The 24,933-nt window shown below is 49.7% G+C and overlaps 1 protein-coding gene across 1 annotated transcript; it reads right to left on the reverse strand.

Moving 5' to 3' along the window:
- Positions 1-386: 386 nt before the first annotated feature.
- On the reverse strand, positions 387-23,122 carry NOS3 (nitric oxide synthase 3). Its single transcript, XM_036761807.1, has 26 exons — positions 22,981-23,122; positions 21,117-21,219; positions 19,834-19,982; positions 18,865-19,027; positions 16,993-17,084; positions 16,227-16,368; positions 15,642-15,781; positions 11,858-12,032; positions 11,278-11,379; positions 10,195-10,389; positions 10,033-10,106; positions 9,606-9,750; positions 9,113-9,217; positions 7,853-7,920; positions 7,133-7,249; positions 6,780-6,954; positions 5,930-6,062; positions 5,720-5,798; positions 5,309-5,496; positions 3,747-3,919; positions 3,427-3,637; positions 3,199-3,286; positions 1,771-1,892; positions 1,460-1,608; positions 808-1,002; positions 387-603 (listed from the first exon to the last, which is right to left on the reverse strand). The coding sequence occupies exons 1-26, from the start codon at positions 23,115-23,117 to the stop codon at positions 442-444; spliced, it is 3,582 nt and encodes a 1,193-aa protein (XP_036617702.1). The 5' UTR covers positions 23,118-23,122; the 3' UTR covers positions 387-441.
- Positions 23,123-24,933: the final 1,811 nt, after the last annotated feature.

Here is a 24,933-nt window from a genome sequence, read left to right on the forward strand (position 1 = left end):
GGGGCCCGGAAGGCTCTAGCTCCGCAGCTGCTAGGCAATGCCCACCATTTTTTTCATGGAAGACAAAGCCTGCGGTCTAGAGCGAGACAGGGCTTGGAAAACCATCCTGGGGGGAAAGGAGCCCTAGGCCTTTGGGTCACAAGGTGTAAACGCCGCCCCACCTGATGGAGGCCTAAAGACCATCCAGGCCACCCCCTCCTGGCACAGAACGGGCACCCCAGGTTCAGTGACGGAGGGAGTGGCAAGCGGAAGGGCCGCCGCCCGGGTCTGCCTGCCCCGGGGTTTTCCCGCAGGGCTGCACCGGGACCCCGCCCCCAAGCAAAGGTGGCACTTCCAGGTCAGGCTCCCCAGAGGCCCAGGGTTCGGGGGTAAGGCCGAGGCAGAGCTATCAAAACTAGACACTTTAATGGCAGCGGGCGGGCCCAGAATGCGTCCGCGCCCTCAGGTTTCGGGGGTCTCCGGGGTTGGCTCGGGGAGGGCCCAGGGCACGGCGCCCCGCGCCTGCCGCTCCTGCAGCGAGAAGCTCTGCGTGCGAATGCGGTTCGTCACCTCCTGCGTGCGCAGCGTCAGCCCGAAGATGTCCTCGTGGTAGCGCTGCTGGTCCTACGGGAGGCCGCGCGCTCAGCCACGGGGCCAGGCCGGGGGGCCGTGCCCGCGCGCGGTAGCGCGCCCCCGGCCTCAGGCCCCGCCCCGGCCTCAGGCCCCGCCCCGGCCTCAGGCCCCGCCCCGGCCTCAGGCCCCGCCCCGGCCTCAGGCCCCGCCCCGGCCTCAGGCCCCGCCCCGGCCTCAGGCCCCGCCTCCCCTTACCCGCAGCACTCCGATGACGTCCCCGGCCTCGCTCAACTCCATCCCGCCCTCCGTGGCCAGGATTCGCTGCACCGTCTGCAGGACGCTCGTAGCCATGGTGACGTCCCCACAGACGAACATGTGGCCACCCTCGAGGCACAGCACGCGGTGCACCTCCGAGGCCAGCTCCGCCCGCAGGATGTCCTGCACGTAGGTCTGGGGGAGGGGAAGGAGCCCAGAGGACACGGTTGGAGCCCCGCTTCCAGCCCCCTCCCCTCTCCTCTTGCCTTCTCCCTTGCCGCCCCCTCCCCCTTCTCCACCCAGCCTACCTCGTTACCCCTTTCTCACCCTCCTTCTTCCTCCTTTCTCTTTTTCCTCTACCCCTTGCTTCCTTCCCGACTCGCTTTCCTCTCTCCTTTCCGTCTCCCTTGCTCTTCCTTCCTCTCATTATCCCTTCCCTTTTCCCCCTTTTCTTCAGTTATAGTCCCCTTCCCTCCTCTCTTTATCCGCTCTTTCTCATTCCCCTTCCCCCGCTTCTTTCCCTTCTTTCTTCCTCTTTTCCTCTCCCTCCTTATCTCCTTTTTTCCCTCCTCCAGTTCCTTCCCCTCTTCTCTCCACCCTCGTCTTTCCGTTCCTGTGCCACCGCCTCCCTCCCGCCTGGCCCCTTTCCAACCTTGGGGCTGTCTGGTTCCCTGGAAAAGGCTGTAAGGACTTGGCCGAAGACTCCTCGACGCTGGGCGTCCTGCACCTCCTCTCGGTAGAGGTGGTCAAGCTGGGAGCATCGGCACCCGAAGACCAGGGTCATAGGGGCAGGATGCAATCCTGGAAGCAGCACGCAGCTAGGAAGGGGTCTGGCCCTGCACATCACCCCCACTGCCCGTGTTGCTTTAACATTCTCCTGCCCGTTGCCGTCTCACTGTGCCTCACCCAGGCTCTCCATCCCCACCGCCCGGGTCTACCCTCTCCCATATTCTCAGGCCTCACCTTTGTTCTCAATGTCATGCAACCGCTCCTGCCAGAATCCACGAAAGGGGGCAATGCCTGTGCCAGGCCCCACAAGGATACAGGGTACGTTAGGGTCGGATGGAAGCCGGAAAGATGGAGCCCTGAGTGAAAGACACAATCAAGTTTCTGCTTCACCAGTTCTGTATGAGCACCTACCAATTGGTGAGGCCGAAGAGGATAAGAAACAAGGGAGGCCCTTATGGATGAGACTACAAGCCAGGGTCTATCGGAAATTACTATTAATAGGACTACTAATACAAAGTCCTATTAATATTATTAATACAGGTCTTAGACTGGCTCCTGGAACAACGGTTTCCTTCCTTAGGAGACAAACATTAGTCTGGTATGATGGGAGGTATGCCGAATGAGGAAGTTAGGAACCTGGGCACTTATCTCGGCTTATCATTACCTAGCTTCCTGAATTTTGGCATTCACTTCTCTGGGGCATTTTTCTCATCTGTAAGATAGGGGAATTGGACTACATGATGTCTAAGGTCTCCTATCTGCTCAGGTTCAATGGATCTATGAAATGATAAATCATATAATAAATAATAAGTCATCCGACGTGGTTTGGAGAATATTTCAACGTTCTGGTTTAGGTCCAGGTCAGGGTTTTAGTTCCAAGATTCAGATCTGATTCACACTGTTTCCCTGGGTGGCTTATTTTTGTCTTTTTTTTTTCCAAGTGTGGTACCTCTTTTGAGGTTTAGTGAAATCCACAATATTTGGATTTGTTTCAAGATTACACAAATTTGTACACTGGAGTGGTTCACAGATCAGTCTTGGGTACTGTGCCCCTGATAACCTGGCCCTGCTGTGGTCATCCTGGGAGCTGTCTTAGGTCTCACTTTCAAACATGCATTTTTGGAAGCTGGAAAAAGGGGCAGCATTCCTCCTTGTCAGGAAAAATAAAGGTTCCCACTCTCAATTGTAGTGTACTAGCCGAAACTGTTAATGAAAAGTGGTCATCTGACCCAGATTTGAGTTTCCGGGATGCAGGGGTGGGGGGGTATGGAGATGTCGATTTCCAGGATGCAATATATTTTGCTGTTCTGCCTTTAGACTGTATCTAGAAATTTGCCTCCTGGGAGCTGCATTTTTGGGTTGTAGGTAGGAACCAGATATTGGGAAGGGAATCAGGATATCTGGGTCTTTGTCTTGGACTGGCTCGAAAAATAAGCATCTTCTCTCCCTCTCCCCCCCTCCCCCCACCAGTGTCCCTTCCCTCTGTGGTGACCCCTTCTGCATAGAAAGAACTCTGGATTTTGAATCAGAAGACCCAAGCTCAAATCCCACTTCTGCTGCTCAGTATCTTGGGCAAGTCAGCTCCTGAGCCTCAGCTGCTTTTTCTGTAAAATGGGGGAGTTGGACCGGGTAATACCTAAAGTCCTTTCCTGTGACTCTTACCCTCTGATGAAGCAGGGTACCACATCTCCAGCTTTGAGCTGACTTAACCATGAAGAGCAGACCCCATAGTGCAGGGGGCCTAGCCCATCTGGAGGGAAGGAGAAGACAATATCAGTGAAGGGAGCAGGACAAAGACTCCCCCCTTTCATTTCTGGGGCCTGGTTCTATCCCTTTCCGCCCCTTCCTTTTGTGCTCTGCTCTCTCTCCCTTTTCCCACGTAGGCCTCACCCTGTGTCCTGTAGGCCAGCACAGCCACTGTGAGGTGGATCTCCCCAGGGTGGGCGCTGGGTGCAGAGCTGACTGAGTAGTACCGTGGCTGGAGCAAAGGCAGCTGGGTGAGGAGCAGAGGGGCCGGCAGCGCCACTGACGGGAACTGCTCCAGCACCTCCAGAAGTGTGGGGCAGCGGAACCATTTCCACTCCTCATAGCGCCGAGCATCCTGGGGTGGGGATGGAGAGAGACACTGGGGAACCCCATACTCTGGGAACACCTTAGTTCTGGCAGGCTCTTCCTTCCTTCCTCCATGACCAGTCTTCCCATCCTCTTACCTTGCTAAGAGCCTCCAGTTCTTCCTGCTCACTGGGCTCCTCTGCCAGGGTGCTGAGCAGTCGAAGGAGCTGAGGCCCTGGTGGGGAGGTGATGTCCAGGAAGAAGGTGAGAGCCTGCTGTAATGTGCATGAGGGCAGCCGGGGGTCCCGAACCCAGCCTGGGGGTGGGCTGCCTGAGGAGAGTACACAAAGAAGCGTGGGTCAGGAGCCTGCAGATGTTACCTAGCTTGCCTTCTCTGTGGGAACTGGAGTGTCTTTAGGGATAAAGGATCTTCCCCTCACAAAATGATTGGGGATGAAGGACTAACCACAGACCAGGGGCCTGAGTTTTTTGAATTAAGATGTAAATTTAGGTTCAAGAATCAGCATAGAGTAATGGATAGAAGGCTGGCTCTTGAATCCAGAAGACCTAGGTTTGAGTCCTGCCTGTGTGTCCCTGAGCAAGTTGCTAGGCCTCTTAGTAATTCTAGGCAAAGAAGGAGCTGGTATGCAGTGAAGGACAGGGAACCCAGCTGGAAGAAGTCTTCTGGGACTACACTTTTATTTCTATAACACCTGAGGTTCACAAAGTCCTTTACGTACTTTATCTTATTTGATTCTTGAACCAACCCTCTAGAGTAGGTATTATAGGTATTATTCCCACTTTATAGATGAGAAAATAGAGGCCCCAAAGATTATGTGACCTGTCCATTGTGGCACAGCATGTAAGCAGCGAAGGTGGGATTTGAGCTTGTCTACCCTGACTCCAAATCCAGATCTCTTACAAATATACCATAGGGCCTCAGTGAGTTGACATGACTCCTCCACCCTTTACCAGGGGCAGGAGAGAGCACTGGTGAGAAGCCCTGTGATATGGGACATCTTCAGTGAAATGCTCAGGCACTAGCAGTGCCCACCGGCAATGTTTTTTTTACTCTTCTTTCCTGACCTTATTTACTATCATTGACTGTGGTACTCAATGTTCGTGGCAATTTCTGGCAGGGGCTTTGTGACTGGACCATGAGACCCTTTGGCAGAAGGCTCTGGGAAGGGAAAACCACTGCTAAACTTGGGCTTACAATTTTTTTTTTGAATGGGAGGCATCCCACTCAAAGAAACCCCCTTTAATTTCAGAAGTTATACTGTTCAGAACACCTGAGGTCAGACCACATTTGCTTGGTTTGGTGCCCAATTCATAACAATTATTCAGAGGTTAACTAAGTCTGTGTGGTGTGTGAGGCGCCTGGACCATCTCTCTCCCTCCTCCCCCGTTCCCCGCCCCAGATACACTCTCCTCTCAAGCTTGGGCCCTGTAACTTCCCCTTTGTGTTTTGGCCTTCCTCTGGTCTCCTAGTAAAGATGCCCTTTTAAAGGGGTCCACCTGCTTACATGTGACTAAGGGAGTGGCTCATTCATATTGGTCAGAGAGAAGAAGGGTAGCAGCAAGTTTCTAGGTATAGCTTTAGAGCAGCCAGAGGGTGCTGCATGAAGGAGGTGGGTCCTGTCTGCCTGAGGACCTTGGCACAAGGGAGGTTTGCTACATGTTATGTCTCTACTTCGGGGCATTGAGCCAGAGTATTTACCTGGGCTTCCCTTTTCCAGCTGCTCCACAGCAATAGGTTCGCTAGGCAGGGGCGGATCCTCTACACGGCTCAACAGGGCCTCCACTAGGCCGGGCCGGTTGGGGGGACAGATCCCAATGTGGTCACCCGGTTGATACTGCAGGCCCTCCTGCCCCCCTGTGGCCAGACGCACCAGGATTGTGGCCCGGCTGAGGGAGGGAGGGAGGGAGGAGAGCTTGATGGGGGCAGTTGTCATAGGGAGGGATACAGCAGGGAGAGGGATGCTTTAGAGTGGGGTGTTTTAAGGATTCCTGGAGGAGCATGAGAGGGAATCTAGAGAGTTAGAAAAGAAATGGAGAACTCCTTAAGGCTAAGGGAGGGACCAGTCAGCCAGGTGAGGAAATAGGTGGGATGGGGTCAGGTTGCTCTTACGTTGACTTGCTGCTCTGCAGGTTTTCCACTGAGAGGACAGTGGCTGGGAACATCTTCCTCCTGTGTACATGTATCAGGCCTAGAGAACAAAGACAAATGGGGCCTGAATCAGGAGCCAGAGGACATGGGGTATAGGGGTAAGATGTGAGAGGCCCTCAGAGCTCCAAGATAGATTAGGGGACCTACAGAAGGATGGGCTTAGGACATTACCTGGCAGCAGCTGGAGCCCCTCAGGCTGGGCACTCAGGCGGTATCTTTGGCGTTTCCAACTTCTCTTGGGGCTGAATATGTCCCGGGCAGCAGCCTTGGCATCATCGCCCACACAGAAGGTCTCACAGGAGGCCTTGTTGGGCAGAGAAAGAGAGAGGGGGAGGCCAGTGAGAAGCTCTCTTCCCTGGCCTAGAACTCCATTGGCTCAGAGAGGGAGCTCCTGGAGGAAGGAGAAGGGAGAAGGATAGTGGCAAAGGAGAGTTGTGTTTGTTGGGATTTAGGATTCTAGCATTCACTTCTTGGGCTATTATCTAGGCCCTGATCTCTGTTTGAAATAGGAGGTCTCTGTAAAACTGGCAACTTAGCAGTTGTAGTTTTAGGAAAAAAGGCTGTAGAAAGGAAGGGAGTAAGTGGAATCTGATGGTCCAGCCCTTCTAAGAATGCATTTCATGTCTTGGCATCAGGGCCTGGAGTTTCCTTGGGTTGTTTTCTGCCCTTTATCTGTTTCTTGTCTTCTCATCTGTTCACTCATGGGTGTTAATATAAGTTCCTGGAGCTCAAAGGCTTTGTCTTCTCTTTCCCTGGCTCCCATAACACAGGGACAGGAACATTGTAGTAATCTGTTAACCTTGTTGAATGAAGGAGAGAAGATGGGCTGAGTGTGTGGTGGGGAAAGAAAGATGAATTCAAGGTAAGACAGGAAGAATGTGATGAGACTGGCATCAGAACAGAGATGTCCTGTGGTGCTTGGCTCAGACATGATTGGTTGTCAGGGGGTTAGCTTTCAGATATGGGATAGAAGTCAGAGGTGAGCATCAGGTGGGAGGCTGGGATCAGGTTGGGGGCTCACCTGGAATGCAGCTTGGGCCCAGCCCTGGAAAGCCTCTTCCTGGCCACATAATTCATCCCCCTGGCCCATCTGCAATAGCCTCTCTCCTCCCAGCTCTTCCAGCCGTGTATCTACTGCCCGGGCAAAAGCACAGAAATGGGGGTAGGCCCGGGAGCCTAGGCCAAACACACAGAACCTGCAAGGAGAAAGAGGGAGGGCTCAAAGGTCATCTCTCTCAAGTTTTCCCTGTCCCTGGTTCTGAGAATCTTCAGGTCTTTCTGACCTACCAGGTCCAACCCACCACTGGCACTAAGATGGGAAGGTACTCAAGGCCTCAGTGTGGTTCCCTCTCCCAGGGTCCCTAGCCCCCTGACCTTAGGGTTCCTAGAGCTCCTGCGCTGTCTGTATTACTGGATTCCTTCCTTTTCCGCCGCCACGAGCTCACCAGTGTGTCTGAGCAGGAGACGCTGTTGAAGCGAATCTTGTAGCTTCTGAAAAAAGAAGTCCAAGGTGGGGAGGGATGTCACAGAGTACCCTGACACCCCAGAGACAGCCACACCATGTATAACACAGCCTAATCCCAGAGACACAGCTGGAGGAGGGTGACAGACACAGAGAAGGGTGACAGACGTAACCAGCACTCAGACACATGCAGAGAAATAGTCCCTGGGAGCCTTCACCTGCCTGGGATGGGAGAGGCCCTTCCCCTTGGTGCTCAGCTTAGCTCAGCTCTGAGGGTCAGGCCCTGGGGTTTATAGCTCAGGCACCCAGTCGGTTTGACCTGAAGATGTTGGCCTATGGACCTGCCCAGGATCATCCCCCTTTCCTGTCTTTGAAGGTGGCCTCTGGATTGACCTGACCTCCCAGGTCTTCCCACCTTGGGACTGGAATGGATTAGGCTTCGCATGGGTTGGGGGCATCTTGGGCCCAGCTAGGTTTGCTTTCTAGAGCTGATGGCTCACTTCCAGTAAGTAGCATGCCATCAAATGAACAACAGGAAAGTGACATTGGAGAGAGGGAGATGGAAGCCCCCTTTCCTCCCATCCACCCCAGCTGGTTTCCCCACCCTGTCCTCCAGTTCCAGTCTCTCTCACTTGTGCTGCTCTGGTCTGGGAGAGCTGTTGTAGGGGCCAGACATTTCCATCAGGGCAGCTGCAAACCTCTGTGGAGATGTGAAGAAAATATTTAACTCTTTAATATCCATGTTTGTTCTGTTTAAGATTCTGTAGAAGGAATAAAATTCCGGCCCTTTCCAAAAGTTGGATTCAACCATCCTCTAGTTAAAGGGAGAAGTTCCAAATGAGGAACAGCGCAGTGACCTTGTATTACTTTTGGAAGCAGTTCAGAGGACAGAAAAGAGGCAAAGAGCTGAGATCAGATACAGAATTAGACAGCTTGTGAAGATGGCTTGTATCCGGAACTTAACAATAATAATGATGGTGACAAGTCACATTTATATAGCTCTTCACAGTTTACAAAACACTTTTCTCATAACCCCATAAGGTAAGTTAGTGCCAGTATTAGTCTTATTTTACAAATAAGGAAACTGAGGCTTTGAGAGGCCATGACTTGTCTGGTAATACAGAGCTACGAAGTGTCAGAGCAGGAGCTTGAGTCTGTGAAGAGTACCTGTTGCTTAGAATAAGTAGGGGAAATATGCCAATGAATTGTTTAACATTGGAACACCAGCCCTTTGGTCAGTAGCCACGGTATGAGCTGAAAGAGATCCAGGAGGGAGAAGCAGAGAAAATGATGGGGGGCATCCTGTGGATGGCAGGATGCTAGGGAAAGAACTGGTGACAGTTAAGTTAGAAACAAGGTACTCAGAATTGGTGCTGTCTCTTTTTTTAATACTTAAACCGTAGGATGTATTTCATGGTAGAAAGTAGTATATAAGGTTTAATGTTTGTCCTATTAAATAAACGGTATTTTTCTTTTCTAAACAAGCATGAGGGATACCCGTGTCTTTGATTTCCTTGGTTATCTGTGTCTGAAGTAAGTCTGATCACTATGTCTGCACTCCCCAAAGGAGGCACGCTAATTACCTCAGAGCATAGCTATTAGAGGGGGAGGCAGGGTACCGGGAATGAATTTCGAAGCTTTTCTAGGCTTTGACCTGAACCATTAGCTCCTTTTAAGTAATGGCAGTGTCACAGTAGGAATCACCTCTCTCTCTCTCTCTCTCTCTCTCTCTCTCTCTCTCTCTGTGGGATTGGACATAGGCTCAAATGTGTAAGGAAACTATCATGATGTTCCTATCCTTTTTAGACTTCCTTTTCCATTGACTTGGCCAGTCCTGAGTCCCCCATCCCCGCTTCGTTCCCTAAGAGTCCCTCTTTCTTCTTGGTCCGCACCTCTCCATTTTCTGGAGGGTCTCCATTCCCGAATGTGCTGGTTACAACCAGGACCAGGGTCTCATGCTCCAGGGACACCACATCATATTCATCCATGCAGAGCACCTGTGGGGATGGGGGAGGGGGTGTTGTGTTATAGGAGAGGTATCTTCCTCCCCCAGCCCCCCAGCTGCTTTCCTTGCCCCACCTCTTCCTATTTTGACCTTCCCTTTTGTGACTTGAATACCGACCAGAACTAGGTTTGAATCTATCACCCCTGACTTCCCAATGTCCCAGGGAACTGTCCTGCCCCTCACTGGGTTTGATTTCAGCCCTCTCCAGACTCATGCTATCTCCCAGCTCCTTTCTCTCACCCTTCCAGTTCCCTTCAATCATCATTCCCCCAACAAGTCCTGGCTAATCTGTCTCCTGAATGTATTTCCATTGATCCCCCTCCCCACTCTGCCCAGCTTCCCTCCCCTGCTTTTCCTAACCCCATCTCCGAATTCTGTACCCGAGGGTCAAAGGCTTTCCGGAACAATCTCCCCAGCTGCTGAGCATAGCTCTGGGCCCGACCAGTTTCTGAGCCATACAGAATCGTTGCCTTCACCCGCTTTGCCATCACTGTGCCCATCAGGGAAGCTGAAATCTTCACTGCACTGATGGAAGGTGGGGATTGGAGAAGGAGTGAGCAGAGTCCTCAGAAGGCATGATGATTAAGGGGAGTTATACAGACAGAGAGGTCACAGAGGCAGAGGGGTCTTTGGAGGGGACCATTGTGGAATGGGAATCATTGGAAGGAAGGTCTCAGAGCTGGGGAACATGGGAGTGGGTAGGGATGTTGTGGGAAAGGGTCGTGAGTAAGGCTCTTTGGCTGGCTAGGGGGACTGTTGTGCATAGTGGTATTTGTGGGCCTGAGGAGGGGGTCAGAGATTGCATACTTGGCCACTTCCTTAAAGGTTTTTTTCCTGGTGATGCCAATTCCTTTTGTTGCTGTCCCCTTCCATGGGTCAGGCTAGAGTGGAAGTATCAAAGGTCAGTGCCGGTGACCAAGGTGAGTGGGTAGTCAGATAAATGAATATTGGGGAGGGAGACATAGACACCTGATAGCGGAAGGCTGGTGACAGGAAGTAGTTAACCATCTCCTGGTGAAAGACTGGGGTGAGACTGCCAGAGATTGGGGGCACGATCCAGACCCAGTCAGCAGGGCAGCCTCCTCGTGCCCGTTGCTCATTCTCCAGGTGTTTCATGAAGGAGGCTGTGGCTGCATGGTGATCCACAATGGTCACTTTGGCCAGCTGAGGAAGAAAGGAGGGCGTCAGGACTCACATTGAGGCAGGGAAAGAGTGGAGTGGGAGGACTCCAATCCACCTTGAAGCACCCCACAAATCCTACTTTTGCTTCTAACAGATGCCACCTCTGTCTCTGCTCCCCACAAATTACAATATGCCCTATCCCTTCTGTACTACAATAACCAATGGGGTAACCACTGAAGGTAGCCTCATTTTACACACAGCCTTTACTCCTATAATTCAGTGTGTGTGTCCCAAGTCCCTCAGGATAGTTAGGTGCCGTAGATAGTGTTAGACTTGAAAATAGGAAGACCTGAGTTCAAGTCCTACTTCAGACACTTACTAGCTGTGTGACTCTGGGCAAGTCACCTAACCTCTTTCAGCCTCGGTTTCTTTGTCTGTAAAATGGGGATAATAATAGCACCTCCCCCACAAGGTTATCCTGAGGCTTACATGCAATAATGTATGGAAGGAGCTTTGCAAACCTTAAAGCACCATATAAATACAAGCCAAGATGTATGGTCAATGTTACATGTTGCCTGGAATGAACTCCAGCAAACTGTAACCAGCATGCATTGTGCCCTCGTGGTACTTAGAAAGCAATGGGTTCTGTGAGCTATACCTCAGCATGCTGGGTCTATAGACTATTGTGTAGGCACTTGGTGCCCAGTGTGTGTCTCTGGACTACTATTCCCAGGATGCACCGTGACATTGTGCCATAATTCTTATCACCTCTGTTTCCTTGTACTATAGTTCCCCATGTCCATTGTGGTGCCGTGACTATAACTTCCAGGATTCAGTGGGGGCCCACTCCCTCAGCTCCCCTGAGGACACTTAATTGATCCCCTCCCACTTCCAAGCCCTCCGTCTTCCCCTCCCCGTCTGCTTCCTTACTTGGTAGCTGTGCAGCACTGCCAGGTTGATTTCCACGGCGGCCTTGTCCTTCCACAGGGATGAGGTTGTCCGGGTGTCCAGTTCCATGCACACGGCTACGTCCTGGGAGCAGGGGTGCATAGGAGGGTTTGATAGGGGGGCAGGGTGGGGGGACAGTCTACCTCAGTCCCTAGGACCCTAACCTTTTAACAGGAGTGAGCCTAGGGAGTTCCCCCCTTGGAGTTCTTGGCTATCTTGGCCTCGTAGGGGTCGTTTTGTCAAATCCCCTCTAAATGAGTAGCAAGACGGCAGCACTCATTGGAGTGGAGGCTAGCTAAGGGATAGCCTGAGATAAATGGCCATTGGTAGGTTTGAGGTTGGCTTGACTTTTTCTCTGTAAAGGAAGCATAGGAAGGGGAAATTATTTTGACCCCCTCTTCCCCTTCCAAAATCCAGTACCCATTTTTCTTCTTTTTTGTAGCATCCTTCCTTGCTCCTGGACAGATATGCCAAATAGCCGTAATCGAGTTCCTAGCCTTCTCTCTCTTCTAGATCACAATGGTACCCTGGGATTGTGGCTGACCCTTGCCCAAGCCCTCACCTCAAGAATGTTGTAGCGGTGAGGGTCACACAGGTTGCGCATGCCAATCTCACTGCTCATGTACCAGCCACTGAAGGGCACTGCAGGGAACTCCAGTCCTCCAATCTCCAGCAGCATGTTGGACACAGCTGGGAGCGCATACCAACGCAGGCCCAAGGACTCAAACCACTCCAGCCTGCCAGGTGTGGGACAAGGGTGGAAAAGAAGGGCATGAGGACCCCACCACACATTCCCAGGTAACCCCATGTCTTGCCTCCAGTTCTGACTGAGCCACAGCTCAGTCTAGAATGGCATCCATCCCCACATCCCAGTCTCCACTGGCCAAAATCATACCTGTCTTTTGAGACTTAAATCTCATTTCCCCTGTAGAACTTTCCTTGATCCACAGTCAAGTCAAGTCAACAAACATTTAATGAACACCTATTATGTGCCAGGCTCTGTGCTAAACACTAGGATTATAAGAAATGTAAAGACAAAAACAACCCAGTCCCGTCTACAGAACTGATTGCTATCTTTTTTCTCTATGTTAATGATAAAATAACCCTTCCGTTAATGTGGGTAGAAATTTCGTGGAATTAGTATTGTTTGTGCAGTATGTGGCTTTATTGTAAACTTGGAAGGGTTTCAGATGAAGGATTGCCTGGCAGGGGAGAAGTGAATTGGACACATTACTCAGAACCTGGGGAAGTGAGTCAAAGCCATTTGGAAAGATCTCCTATGGAGATTGATAGGACCCAGACAAAACGGAGAGCATGAGGAGTCATGGACTGGTTGTGATCTGCCCCTTAGGAGGAAGTACCCTCATTGATGAGATCACCCACCTAGGGAAGTATGAAGTATAAATATCTTTTCCCTGTCAGGAAGTCTACACTCCAGCCTAACTGGCCCAATTACTGTTCCTTGTATGTGACATTCCATCTCCTGTCTTTTTGCCCTGGATACAGCCTGTCACTTCTGTCAGAATGCCCTCCTATCCTTACTTCTGCCTCTTAGTGTCCCTAGTTTCTGTCAATCCTATCATCAACAAGCATTTATTAAGCACCTACTATATGCCACTATATCCAGCCAGATGGTGCGGTGGATAGAGTGCTAGTGGTTTCAGATGCTAGCTGTGTGAATCTGCACAAGTCTCTTAACCCTGTTTGCCTCAGTTTTCTCATCTATAAAATGAAATGGAGAAGGAAATGGCAAACCACTCAAGTATCATTGCCAAGAAAATCCCATGGACAGTACTGGTGTGCCATGGTCCAAGGGGTCACGAAGAGTCAGACATAACTGAACAATATGCCAGGGATACAAGGGCAAAAATGAAACAGAACCTGCCTTTGAGGAGCTCACGGTCCAGACAAGAGAGACAACATGTACATAGAGGCATAAATAAAATAGATACAAGAGATTTAGGGGGTAAGGGGCACCAGTAGCTGGGGTGGGGGGGAATCAAACTTCATGTAGAAAGCTTCACCCAAGGCCTTTCTTGATACCCACAGTCTTTAGTACTCTCTCCCTCCCCGAAATTACTGCATACTTTGTATGTAGTTTGTATTTATTTATCTCTGGACATCACCCCACATCCCCTCCCTCTGCCCCTAAAAGTGTGCTCCCTGTGGGAAGGGACTTTAAAATAATTTGTCTCTGTATACTTGGGACCTAGAACAGAGCCTGGCAGCAAAGTATCTGCTTAATAAATGTTGAATTGAGATGAAAGTGTATCAGAGAAGGGTAGAACAACATGCTATATGAGGTCTGAGAGGAAAGGTTCTTATCTAACTGGTCCAGAGGAAGACTTGACAGAGTGGCAAAAACACTAGTGTTGAGTTTTCTGGCAGAGATGAAAATATGGGGATGAATCTCAGCATTGTCACTTGATACTCCTGTGATCTGACTGTGGGAAGGAAAGTCACTTAACCTCTCTGTACCTCAGTTTCCCCATCTGGAAAATACAGGGGTCGAGCTAGATGGTTTCTAGAATTCCTTTTGTCTCCAGATCCTGTATGATATGGCTATCATATGATAGGCAAAGAATAGGTTAGTTAATGCCAAGATGCCATATTGTACGCTTTGGGCTACACCAGGAGCTTCTTGGACAACACACCATGGGAGAGAGAGGACCAGGCTTGGAGAAAGAAGGCCTGGAATGTGTACTAGCTCTGGGATCTTTGATACATCTCTGCCTCTTTGGGGCTTCTTTTCTTCATCTGTAAAGTGGGACTGACAATAATAAAAACAATTGGCATTTTTATAGCGCTTTCAGTTTTACAAAGTGATGTACATGTATTATCTAACCCTCACAACGATCCCAGGAGGTCATTTTACACACGAGGAAGCTGTGACTTGCCCAGCGGCACACTGCTAGTAAGTGTCTAAGGCGGGATTCAAACCCAGCATATCCACAACAGGACTCATTGTCTTGCCTCTCCCAATCTCACTCTCTATTGCTACCATCCTTACAGTCATCCAGGCTTATAACTTTGATGTACTCTATTCTTCTATTCCTCAGTCACTCCGTGCCCCCCCCCCCAACCCATCACTGTTTCTACCATCACAACATCTTTTCTCCACTCACACAGTCACAGCCCTAGTTCAGGTCCTTGGCACCTTTCCCCTGGATTATTACAATAGCCTAACTGGTCTGTCTGCCTCATGGTTCTCTCCACTTCAGTTCTTCTTCCATCCAGCTTCCGAGATGATTTTTCTAGGTCTGATCATTTCACACCCCTGCTCAATGAGTTCCAATAGTTGCCTATTACCTCTGGGGTAAACAGAAATTCCTTTGTCTGGCATTTAAAGCTCTTTATAATGTGGTCCCTTCCTTTCTTTCAGGTCTTCTTACACTTAACTCTCCTACACTCACTTTACATTCCAGAGACACCAGCTCCTCAGCACAGCACAATGCCTGGCACGTAGTAGCACTTAATAAATGCTTGTTGATTTATGGATAGATAAGGCATCAAAGAAGGACTTTGGTGGAGGGCTAGTATATATTACTATGTTATTGTTATTTCCTTAGGCTAAATATTCCTATACTTGGTAGCTTGTCACATCTGTGTAAGTTTGTGACTCTTTGGTCACTAATCGAGTCCCTTTGTTTGTTTGTTTGTTTGTTTTGCAGAGGGGAAGGCAGGGCAATTGGGGTAAAGAGACTTGCCCAAAGTCACACAGCTAGTAAGTGTGTCAAGTGTCTGAGGCCGGATTTGAATTCAGGTCCTCCTGACTCCAGGGCTGGTGCTCTGTTCACTGCGCCACCTAGCTGCCCCCCAAGTCTCTTTGAATATTCAAAAGGTGTGTCTCAGGTACATATAGGTGAAGAAAAGGGGGAGCCCACACCAAGGCCAGGGGGACTTGAGGAGCATTTTTAATCTCAAGGGGTAGGGAAAGTGTTGAGATATAGAAAGGCCACCAGACTCCTCCAATTGAAGGTGTAGGCCTGGTTGAAGTGCTGGAGAAAGGAAGAACAAAACCCCAGGTGAGGTGAGGGTAGTGAAATTTGGCCTTCTTACTCCGTTCTTGAGATTGTTTCTGCTTAATTCTGTCTCCATGTCTGTACTCAATTTTCTATTATGGTTATTGGTATACATGCCTCATCCCCTCTGCTGGACCTTTCATCCTGGGAGGGCAGGGACCCTGTCTTAGGCTTCCGTGATTCCCCACCCGTGACTAGTCCAGCACAAAACACCTCCTCAATGAGTGCTTGTTGAACAAGTAAAGGAGGAATCCAGGAAGAGTTCTGGGGCTCCTCCAGACGAGACCATCACCTCCCTGGCCACATCCCCCCTCTACCACTCACGTAGGATGTTGCAGTGGCACCTCCAGCACAAGTTCAGGAGGCAGAGGGAAGAGTTCAGGTGGTTCATCTGAGGCCTGGAGCAGCAGCGGCAGCACATCAAAGCGTCCATCCCCTGGCGTCCAGCCATGCTGGATACAGAGCTGAGGGGAGAGGCTCCAGAGAATGAGGCTCCCTGCCTCAGTGACTGTATCATCAGCCATCCAACCCTGCCCACTTTAGTCATCTTCGTGTTGGCCAGGCACCCTTTTCCCTCACCTCAGGGATCCCCACAAATGGCTACCCTACCTCCTCTGTCTTAGCATTCTTCATGTTGGCCAGGCATCTTACCTTAGTGATCCCTACAATGGCCACCCCTCGTTTCCCTCCTCGATGATACAATGATCACCCTATTTCTTTTACTTCTATGATCCCTGTGAGTCTTCCTATCTCCTCTAACCCAGTGATCCCCATATTGGCCAAGTACCTCATCCCCTGCCTCAGTGATTTCCATATTAGTTGTCCCACATCCCTCCCCTCAGTGATCTCCATGGTGGCCACCCTCCCCCTCCACTTCATGATGGCCAGGTATCTGACCCCATCACCCACCTCAGTGATCTCCACATTGGCTGGGTCCCCTAACACAGAGCCATCTTGCTGCCTGTAGCCTGCATATCGGATCAGCTGACTGTTCCAGATACGGAAGTCCCCCTTGCCTTGGGAGCGCTGTGGGAACACTGTGATGGCTGAGCTAGGGAAGAAGGTGACATGAGACCTTCCCATATACACTCCATCTTCATAGTCCTCCCATACAAACCTGCTGAATGGCTTTGGGGAAAAGTTGGGGTTGATAATGATAGGGGACGAAGTCTCTGAATGGAGTGGACTTGTTCCTGAAGCATGGTAGGAAATGGAGTTGTAACTTGGAATTCTTTTATCCCAGGCCAAATATAATTGGGAGTGGGGTGAATGGCCACAGTCCAGTCTGACCACAGATTAGTTATACTATGCTCCCACAGAGGTTAGGGGGATAGTAAACCCTAGAAGAGGTATGTAATAGCAATGGAGACTCAGAGGCAATAACACTTTGTGATGGGTTAGGGAGGCCCAGGGATCGTGGTTATCACAAGGAGGAAATATGTCCTTCTCTACCCTGCCGTGAAGGCACCCTGGGGCAAACCCCCCGTGGTCCTGTGCTATTTGAAGCTCTGGTGTGGGAAGAGGACGAGTCTCAGAGTGGAGTGTTGTGGTGGAGGGAAGAATGTCTGATGGGCATTAGGGTTAGAGTTAGTCAGAGGATTAAGCCTCGGGACCGGAAGGGTGTGAGCTATTGAGTGGGGGTCTCCGACAGAGGGTCTGTGGCCAGGCTACTCACCGAAGGTTGCCTTTGTTGGTGGCATACTTGATGTGATTGCAGATGTAGGTGAACATCTCCTGAGCAGAGCTGCAATCTCGGGCGTCAAACACCTGGAGGGGTGGGATAGAGTCATCGAGTTGGAACCCATAACAAAAACAATAACGGGCTGTGTTTATATGTAGTGAGCGATGGTTTTCTTAGGGGTTGGAGGCAAGAGAAATGGACTCGGAATCAGAAGACCCAGGTTAATGTTTCCAATCCTCCCTCATTACAGCTGTATGTATGAACGGGGAAGTCCCGGAAGCTCGGTAATACTTAGTCTCACTGTCCTAGTCAGTAAAATGGAGATAATAATGCCTTTACTATTTATCTTGGAGGTTTGTTGTCAGGAGAGCACTTTGTAAATCTTCCTTTACTGTAGAAATGTCAGCTCTTCTTAGCTTACTTGATCTTCATAACGACCTTCTGATGTAGGTCGTGTAAGGATTACATCCATTTTGCAGATGACAAAATGGAGCTTCAGAGAGATTTTTTTTTTGTCCAAGATCATATATAGCAGGTAAATGTCAGAGCCAGGACCAAAAATCAGAACTTAAAACCAATGTCCTTCATTGCGTCACAGCTGCCTCTCAGCATTGATGCTTCATGAGTAACAGTCCTTAGTTCACTCTCTGGGAGCTGAACACGAGTTCACCTTTCCCTGTCCTCCTCCCCAAAGGCTCCTGTGCTCCTTTCTTGATTTGCTGTCCACATAGTTGAGAGGGAGCAGTTTGTTATTGTTAGTGATCTTTTCCTTCCTACCTCTCCAAAATCTCCTCTTTCCAATTAGATTGAAAACTCCTTGAAGGCAGGGATAGACCCTACTGTTGCGGGGCCAGAAGCTTGATCCAGCTAGGAATCACAGTGGAGAGAGCGTTAGACTTGGAATCAGGTGACCTGAGTTCATAATCTTCCTTCAGATACTTCCTAGCTTGGTGTCCCTGGGCAAGTACACTGTTTTCTCTTCTGTAAAATGGGGATAATCATAGCACCCACCTCACAGGGTCCTGAAGATCAATTGAGATAACATCTGCAAAGTACTTTGTAAGACATGGTGCTATATAAATGCTAAGTATTTTTATTTTTATCCTCTTTGGGTGTGAAGGCTGTCACATTCTCCTGAGAATAGGCTCCCCACTATGCCCCACCTTGGTAAGCAGTGAGAAAGAGAGAGGGGAGTTCTCTTCTCAGAAGCCTTCCCTTGGTTAATTTTACCTAGACGACCTCTCTGTGATTGTCCTTAGCTACTCAGCCTCAGTTATAACAGCTTGTAAGATTTCTTTATAGGATCCGAGATTTACAGCGGGAAGGGACCTTAGCCATCTCCTCATCTAACCCATTCTTTATTTTACACATGAGACCACTGAGGCCCAGGAATTGGCTTACTCCAGGTTACACAGCTAGTGAGTAGATGGCAGAATCGAGAGACTCCATTCAGCGCTCTCCTCACTCCACCATGTTGTGGAGTGCTTCTCCTGGTGCTTTCCACAGGCCAGGCACTTCACAAATGTTAAATAAATTGCATTGAATGTTGCCTTATAAGGGGTTAGGGCTTGGTGTCTGTTTATCTTAATTGTTAAGTATTCCCTACCCAACCCTTCCACCAATGGCAGCTAGGAGAGGACCGAAAGAACAGCGTTGAATAGTGGGCTGAGGGCCCTAGAAGAGATCTTGGGGCCAGCCTGAGTGCGCCTTTCCAGTAATTCCCATTAGGCAGAAAGGACAAATCGCCTCCCAGCAAGCCAAAGAATGTACCTTCTTTGTCGACCCCACCTCCACCCCTTACCCGTTTTCCTGGATGCCTGGCCTATTCTTCTGAGATTAATTTCCCTTCATCCTTCATATCCTTACCTGCAGCTTCCCCCACTGTATCCTGCCCACACATCGTGGGGCATTTCTCCAGGCCTGCTTAGCCCCAAACACAAGCTCACTCTCCCGGAGTTGGTAGGTGCCTGTGGCCGCCACCTCAGCCTCTACCTCCCGAAGCCGTTGTCCATGGGCTGGGGAGCCGCTCCTGTGGAAAGAAGGTAGGGGAAACCATGGTGGGGGGAGAAAGGTTGAAGGAAGGGATCCCAAAGATGCTTGATTTCACTGCTGGAAGTCGAGGAGACAGTGCTGGAGGGGAGCTGTGTGTATGTATGGTGGTGTATGTGTGTATATATGGCCTTATTTTTGGGAGGTCATGCTGATCAGAGGGAATAAAGGCAGATAGTCCCTGAAGGGTCTGAGAGGTGGGGGGTGGGGAATGGGAAGAAGTCAGGGCTCGGGTCTGAGGAATCTTAGTGGGCTGGTTTCATAGGAGCTGGCTAGTCCCTCAGAGATCACAGACACCAGCTCTGTCATTTTGGAGGTGAAGAAATGGAAGCCCAAGATTACACACATAGGAAAGAGCAGAGTCAAGTTGGAAGCCTGGGTCTCAGACTCTGGATCAATGCTCTTTCTGGAAAGGCAGCTAGGTGGCCCAGTGGGTGGAGCACTGGGCTCAGGGTAAGGAAGACCTGAGTTCAAATTTAGCTACTTGTGTGACCCTGCCCAAGTCACTTAACTCCTATTTGCCTCAGTTTCCTCAACTGTAAAGAGGGAATAATAATGGGACCTATCTACCAGGGCGGTTGTAAGGATCAGATGGGATAATGTTTGTAAATCACTTTACACAATGAGCAGGCATTTAATAAATGCTTGTTTCCTTCCTTTCTATTACACTGAACTGTTTTTTTATGGTGAGGTCATTCTGGTGGATGGAATTTGAAGCAGCTTGGTATCTAGGGACTTCAGAAGAAATGAGGTGAAAAGGGATGGGTTATGGTATGTGGATCTCACCTTTTGATAGAGCTGTAGTATTGGTTAATGAAATCTCGGGCCTGGATGAGTAGCTGGCCAGGAGACAGGGGCCCCTCTGTGGGGCGGCTTTGAAGTTGCCTTGGAGACACAAGGGAGCCTAGGCAGCGTCTTGGGGTACAGGGTCCATCCTGGTGGTGAAAACGTGATGAGTCAGGGACTAAGTAACAGAAAGGTGGTGGGGTCTGGCAAGAGTGTGTGGGGCGGGAAGTCAGAGACAGGTTAGGTGCCAGAGTTTGAGGTGGATATGTGAGGTCTGATGGGGTTGTGAGAGTTAGTGGCAGCACTTGGTGTCAGGATCAGAGTCAGAGGGAAATGTAAAGTTAGGGCCAAGGTAAGGACATGGTTGAGGCTAAGGTTGAGGTTTGGGTGCTATCAATCCAGTCCATTGTGTTTCTACAGCACATCTTTTCTCAAATACTATTGCATCTATTGATTTTCTCCGTTGTTTCTTCCCATTCATCTACAGACCATGCTGCGTGTACTCCTGGACATTATCCATGCCCCCCTCCCACCAGAGCCTTGGACTCAACTCCTGTGCTTCCAGACTGTGATAGGTGAACTTTTACCTCATCTTGGCCAGAATTGTGCCTGTATGCCATTTCCTGACCTTGTCATCCCCCTCTTTTCATGCCTGACTTCCCTTTCCCACTTCAGTCTCATTTTTTGTCTTCTTCCATTAAAACATAAGCTCCTTGAGGATGGTGATGCTTTTGCTTGCTTGTATCCCCAGTCTTAGCACTATGTCTGGCACATAGTAAATGCTTAATGAATGTGGTCTGTCATCTATCTATCTATCTATCTATCTATCTATCTATCTATCTATCTATCCATCCATCCATCTGCCCATCCATCTGTCTGTCTATCTACCTATCTGTCCATCTATCCATATAACAGCACCCATATGAGTTGGGTGGGGACAGTAATTATTATCTCTGTTTGACGGGCAATCTGAGTCAGCCAGTCACTTTGCAGAACTGGAGCTCGAACTCTCACATCTTGTGACTCATAGTCCAATATTCTCTCCTTTATGTAGTTTGAAGGGTTGAGGTATTGACAGGGAGTGGTGAGTGGGGTGTTTGGGATTAGTGTTGGGTTTGGGAATCTGAGTCATATCTGCGGGAAGAAAGGTTTGGAGGAGGTGCCGGGGACTACTTTCTAAATGGTCCTCTTTGTAAAAGATTAGAGGCCTCCTTTGTAAATCGTTTTCTACTTTCAGGAGGAAAAGAGCAAGGTAGGAGGAGGGGAAGTTCCGAGGAGCTTACCTGCTGGGCTTGGGCACCCAGGGTGTCATACGTGATGCTTCCTACTTCCCAGTTCTTTATTCTTGAGAATTTGGGCCCCTCAGGTGGCCGGGCTACCGGGGGGCTGTTGAGGAGTAAAGGATAGAGTCATGGGTGTCCTGAACTTGTCTCAACTTCCTCAAAGATCTATCCTTAAGACTAGAGCTATAACTAAGTGGGGCAACTGCAGCTTTGTCCCAGGGCACTAAAGATAACTGACAAGAGGCATGAATCCTCCCCAAGAGCTATTTGAAATTCTCTGAATGTTTCACTGAGCCCTGAACCATTGCCCTCAACGTTCTCATTCCATGGGGCTCCTTTCTCAGTGTCTGCCTTCCTCCCTTACCATACTCCCAACTGGCACCTCTGGAGTTATCTTTGGCTGTGCCCCAGGGGCTCAAGCTGGACTTTCTGAGTAAAAGGCATCTCCTTTTCTTTGCATCCCAAATGGGGAAAACTGTCTCTTCCCACCTCCCTCTGACCTCATTTTACCCTAGGTACCAGAAATCCTAGTTATAACTTTGCCTACGACCCTCTCAATTTAGGTTCAAGTTTTGGATAGTCCTGAAGTTGAAAATTCTGAGTTTTGCCTCATCCACAATACCCTCTGCAGGGTCCTGTTTTCGTGGTCCTAGGATCCTATTACTTAGTAACAGGGACTCGAAGGAGGTCCTTGTTGCACTATCTCCAGTTAAGATTCTTCTGCGCAGATTTCCCAGATTCCTACTTGGACCCCTTCCTCATCAGGGGCTGCTAAGCGCTAGTTTAGTACTGGAGATCGTGTGAAGGGAAGCCTCTGGAGCGTTATCATTTCCTCCCAGAGCTGCCACTGTGGGGGAGGAAGGGAGGGGGCCCAGGCCGCTCTGGGCTGCTCCTTTGGATCAGGGATGACTATACCCCTGTGTCTTAGTCACATTGCTCTTTTCCCTCCAAACTCCTCATTTTTGCCTGCAAGTCTAAGGTCCTTCTCCTTGGGTATATACAGTCCCCTTCTCTCTTTGTGACTCCCCCACCAAATCTCTCCCCGCCACCCCGACCCGCCACTATCACTGATTTATTTCCCAGTGATGGAATGAGGGGCTGCTTATACAAGTAGGACTTAGAGCAGGGGTTTTTAATCTGGGGTCTAAGGTTAGATTTCGGGTGGTCTGTGAATTTATCTTCATTGTCACTAACTTCTAGGTAAAATCAAACATTTCCTTCAATTATTTAAAAACATTATTCTGAGATGGGGTCTACAGGTTTCACCAGACTGCCGAAGAGGTCCAGGCTGCAAAAATGGTCAGGAACCCTTAGACTAGAGAATTGGGTCTGGAAGTCTCCCAAGGCCAAATCAAGGTTTCTTGGCCCAGAATGATCATCTTAGGAGGAGCCTAGAGAAAGTAATTGTCAAGTGTATCTTCTGGGGAGAAGGACAGCTCAGTAGGTGGATAGGGTCTTGCTTGCTGCTGGGGAGAGTGGAAGAGAAGTGTGCTCCAACCCCTACCAATTTACTGTCTCTACTACCCTAGCTCCCTGACCTCTCCCCTTCTCTCCTCAACAGATTTTGGAAATCCCTAAACTCCATCCTAGCCTCTCTGCTGACTTCCTAATTTCTCCTCAGGACTTGGTACTCTTTTTTTGTAATGTTCATCTCTTTGGATATTATAAAACCCTTACTCTTCCCCTAACCTGTTTTACAGCCTTCTTGGCCTTCCCATCCATAATCATATTAGTCTCCCTTGTCCTTGAGCCCTGGATATATCCCTGCCAGGGTAGCTCCCAAATTCCCAGCACCCCCAGCCCAACACTGGTCCCCTGTAACCCCCCTATAGCTTCCCTGTACCACACTGCACTTGGCCCTCACCTGATGTCAGCCACGGCTGGACCCCCGTTCTCAGGTCCTGGTGTCCCACTCTGTTTGCTGCATAGTCCCAGCCCCAGCCCCAGGCCCAGTCCGCAGGGTGGGCCAGGCTCCTGACCCACGCTCTTCAAATTGCCCATGTTGGCTGAACTGCGACTAGGCAGCTCTGAGCTAAGGACCGGCCTTTTCCTTAGGAAACAGAGAGGGGAGGGGGACAGAGGGGAGGGGACTGGCCTGGGGGAACTGGGGGTTGGCAGCTAGGTCCTCGCCCCACCCCCGCCCCCATACACAATGGGACAGGAACAGCTCAGCTGGGAGGCAGTAAAGGCCACAGGCCCCACACCCTCCGTGAGGGGTGGGGGACCCGGACACTGAGGTTCCGTTTGGAGCCTTGGTGGCTGATAAGAGGGAACCCAGGTGTCCTAACTTCCAAGAAGGACTGAGCACAGGGTGATGGTGTTGTGTTGTGGTGGTGCTGGTGGGGGGTGGTGCCGAACAGAAAGGTGGGTCAGAGCTAGGACCCAGGGACTTAAAGATAGGCTTAGTTCCGGAATAGGCATCAGATAACCAAGTTCCTGACCTTGAACATGGAAATCATAAGCTTAGGAAAATAGGGTTGAAAAATTCAGGAGGAAACTTGAAGATAATCTGATCCAACACCCTCGATTTACTGAGACTCAGAGTGGTTAAGTGACATGGCCAAAATCATACGTGTAGAAACAGTATGAGAACTGAACTCCAGAGCCAAGGTTGGTTCACTACTCCATACTTGCCCTTTCATGTGCATCTTACTTTTTTTTTCAGTCCTGATTAAACAGAAGGTCACAGATGTTGGTCTGAGCACAAGAGCTAGCAGCAAGTAAAATACAATGAGGGTGATGGAAGGGACTTGAAATTTGGGATCATTATCTTTACTACCTTTCTCAAATTTACTATTTTAAGGGCTTCAGGAACCTGGGGCTGTAGCATTATGGAAACTCAATGGTCCTTGACTCAATCTGAGGCCATAGACTCATTCAAGGATGCTGCCCCTTGAATTAGGCTTAGGGAAACCCCACCTTCCCTTCCAGCCCCAATTTCCTGTCACTCTTCCCCCTCCACCTCCTGTGAATCAAGGTGGGGACACAAAGAAGCAGGAAGCTTCCCCTACACCACCACCCCATCAGCCTCTGACGCACATGGTCTCAAGGGAGCAGAAGGTCAGCAGATAGAGGCAACAGTAGGGTGAGTTGGAAACTGCCCATTGGGGAAGACCTGAAATCCCTTTAAGAGTGGTGGAAACAGGATGATATGGATAGACTACAATTCCCAGAATACACAGTGGCCCATAAGAGCTATCTTGATGCTCCTCAGGTAACACAGAATGCAGGGACTTGTAGTTCTGGGGTCATTTTAGTCCTTGGGATTGGAGAAAAGATTTGAGCAAGTGAGCTTCAGTGGGCAGAATCTAATTTGTTCTTTGAGCATCTGGCTTCAGAGATAGAGGGGAAAGGGAGAGGGAGAGGGAGAGGGGGAGAGAGAGAGAGAGACAGAGACAGAGAGATGGGAGAGACAAGAGACACAGACAGAGAGACAGAGACAGAAAGACACACAGAGAGAGACAGAGACAGAGACAGAGAGAAAGACAGAGGCATAGAGAGACAGAGGCACAGAGACACAAAGACAGAGAGAATCAGAGAGAGACAGAGAAAGAGAGAGAAAGAGAGAGAGAAAGAGAGATAAAAAGGATATGGAAAAAGAGATTTTAGTCTGAGAGAGGGAAAGACAGAAGCAGATAGGCAGGGACTGAAAAATTTTTATTGGATCCACCGTTGAAAATCAGTGGTCAAAGAGTAGGAAGAGTGATAAGGTAAATGATAGGTAGGTGAACTTAAGGGGACATCAACTTCCAAAATTTTTATTTATTTTTATTCTGAACATAACAAACACCAGATAAGATGGGCATTCCCATATACA

The sequence above is a fragment of the Trichosurus vulpecula genome, chromosome 5 (assembly GCF_011100635.1).
Source record: "Trichosurus vulpecula isolate mTriVul1 chromosome 5, mTriVul1.pri, whole genome shotgun sequence".
Taxonomy (NCBI): Eukaryota; Metazoa; Chordata; class Mammalia; order Diprotodontia; family Phalangeridae; genus Trichosurus; species Trichosurus vulpecula.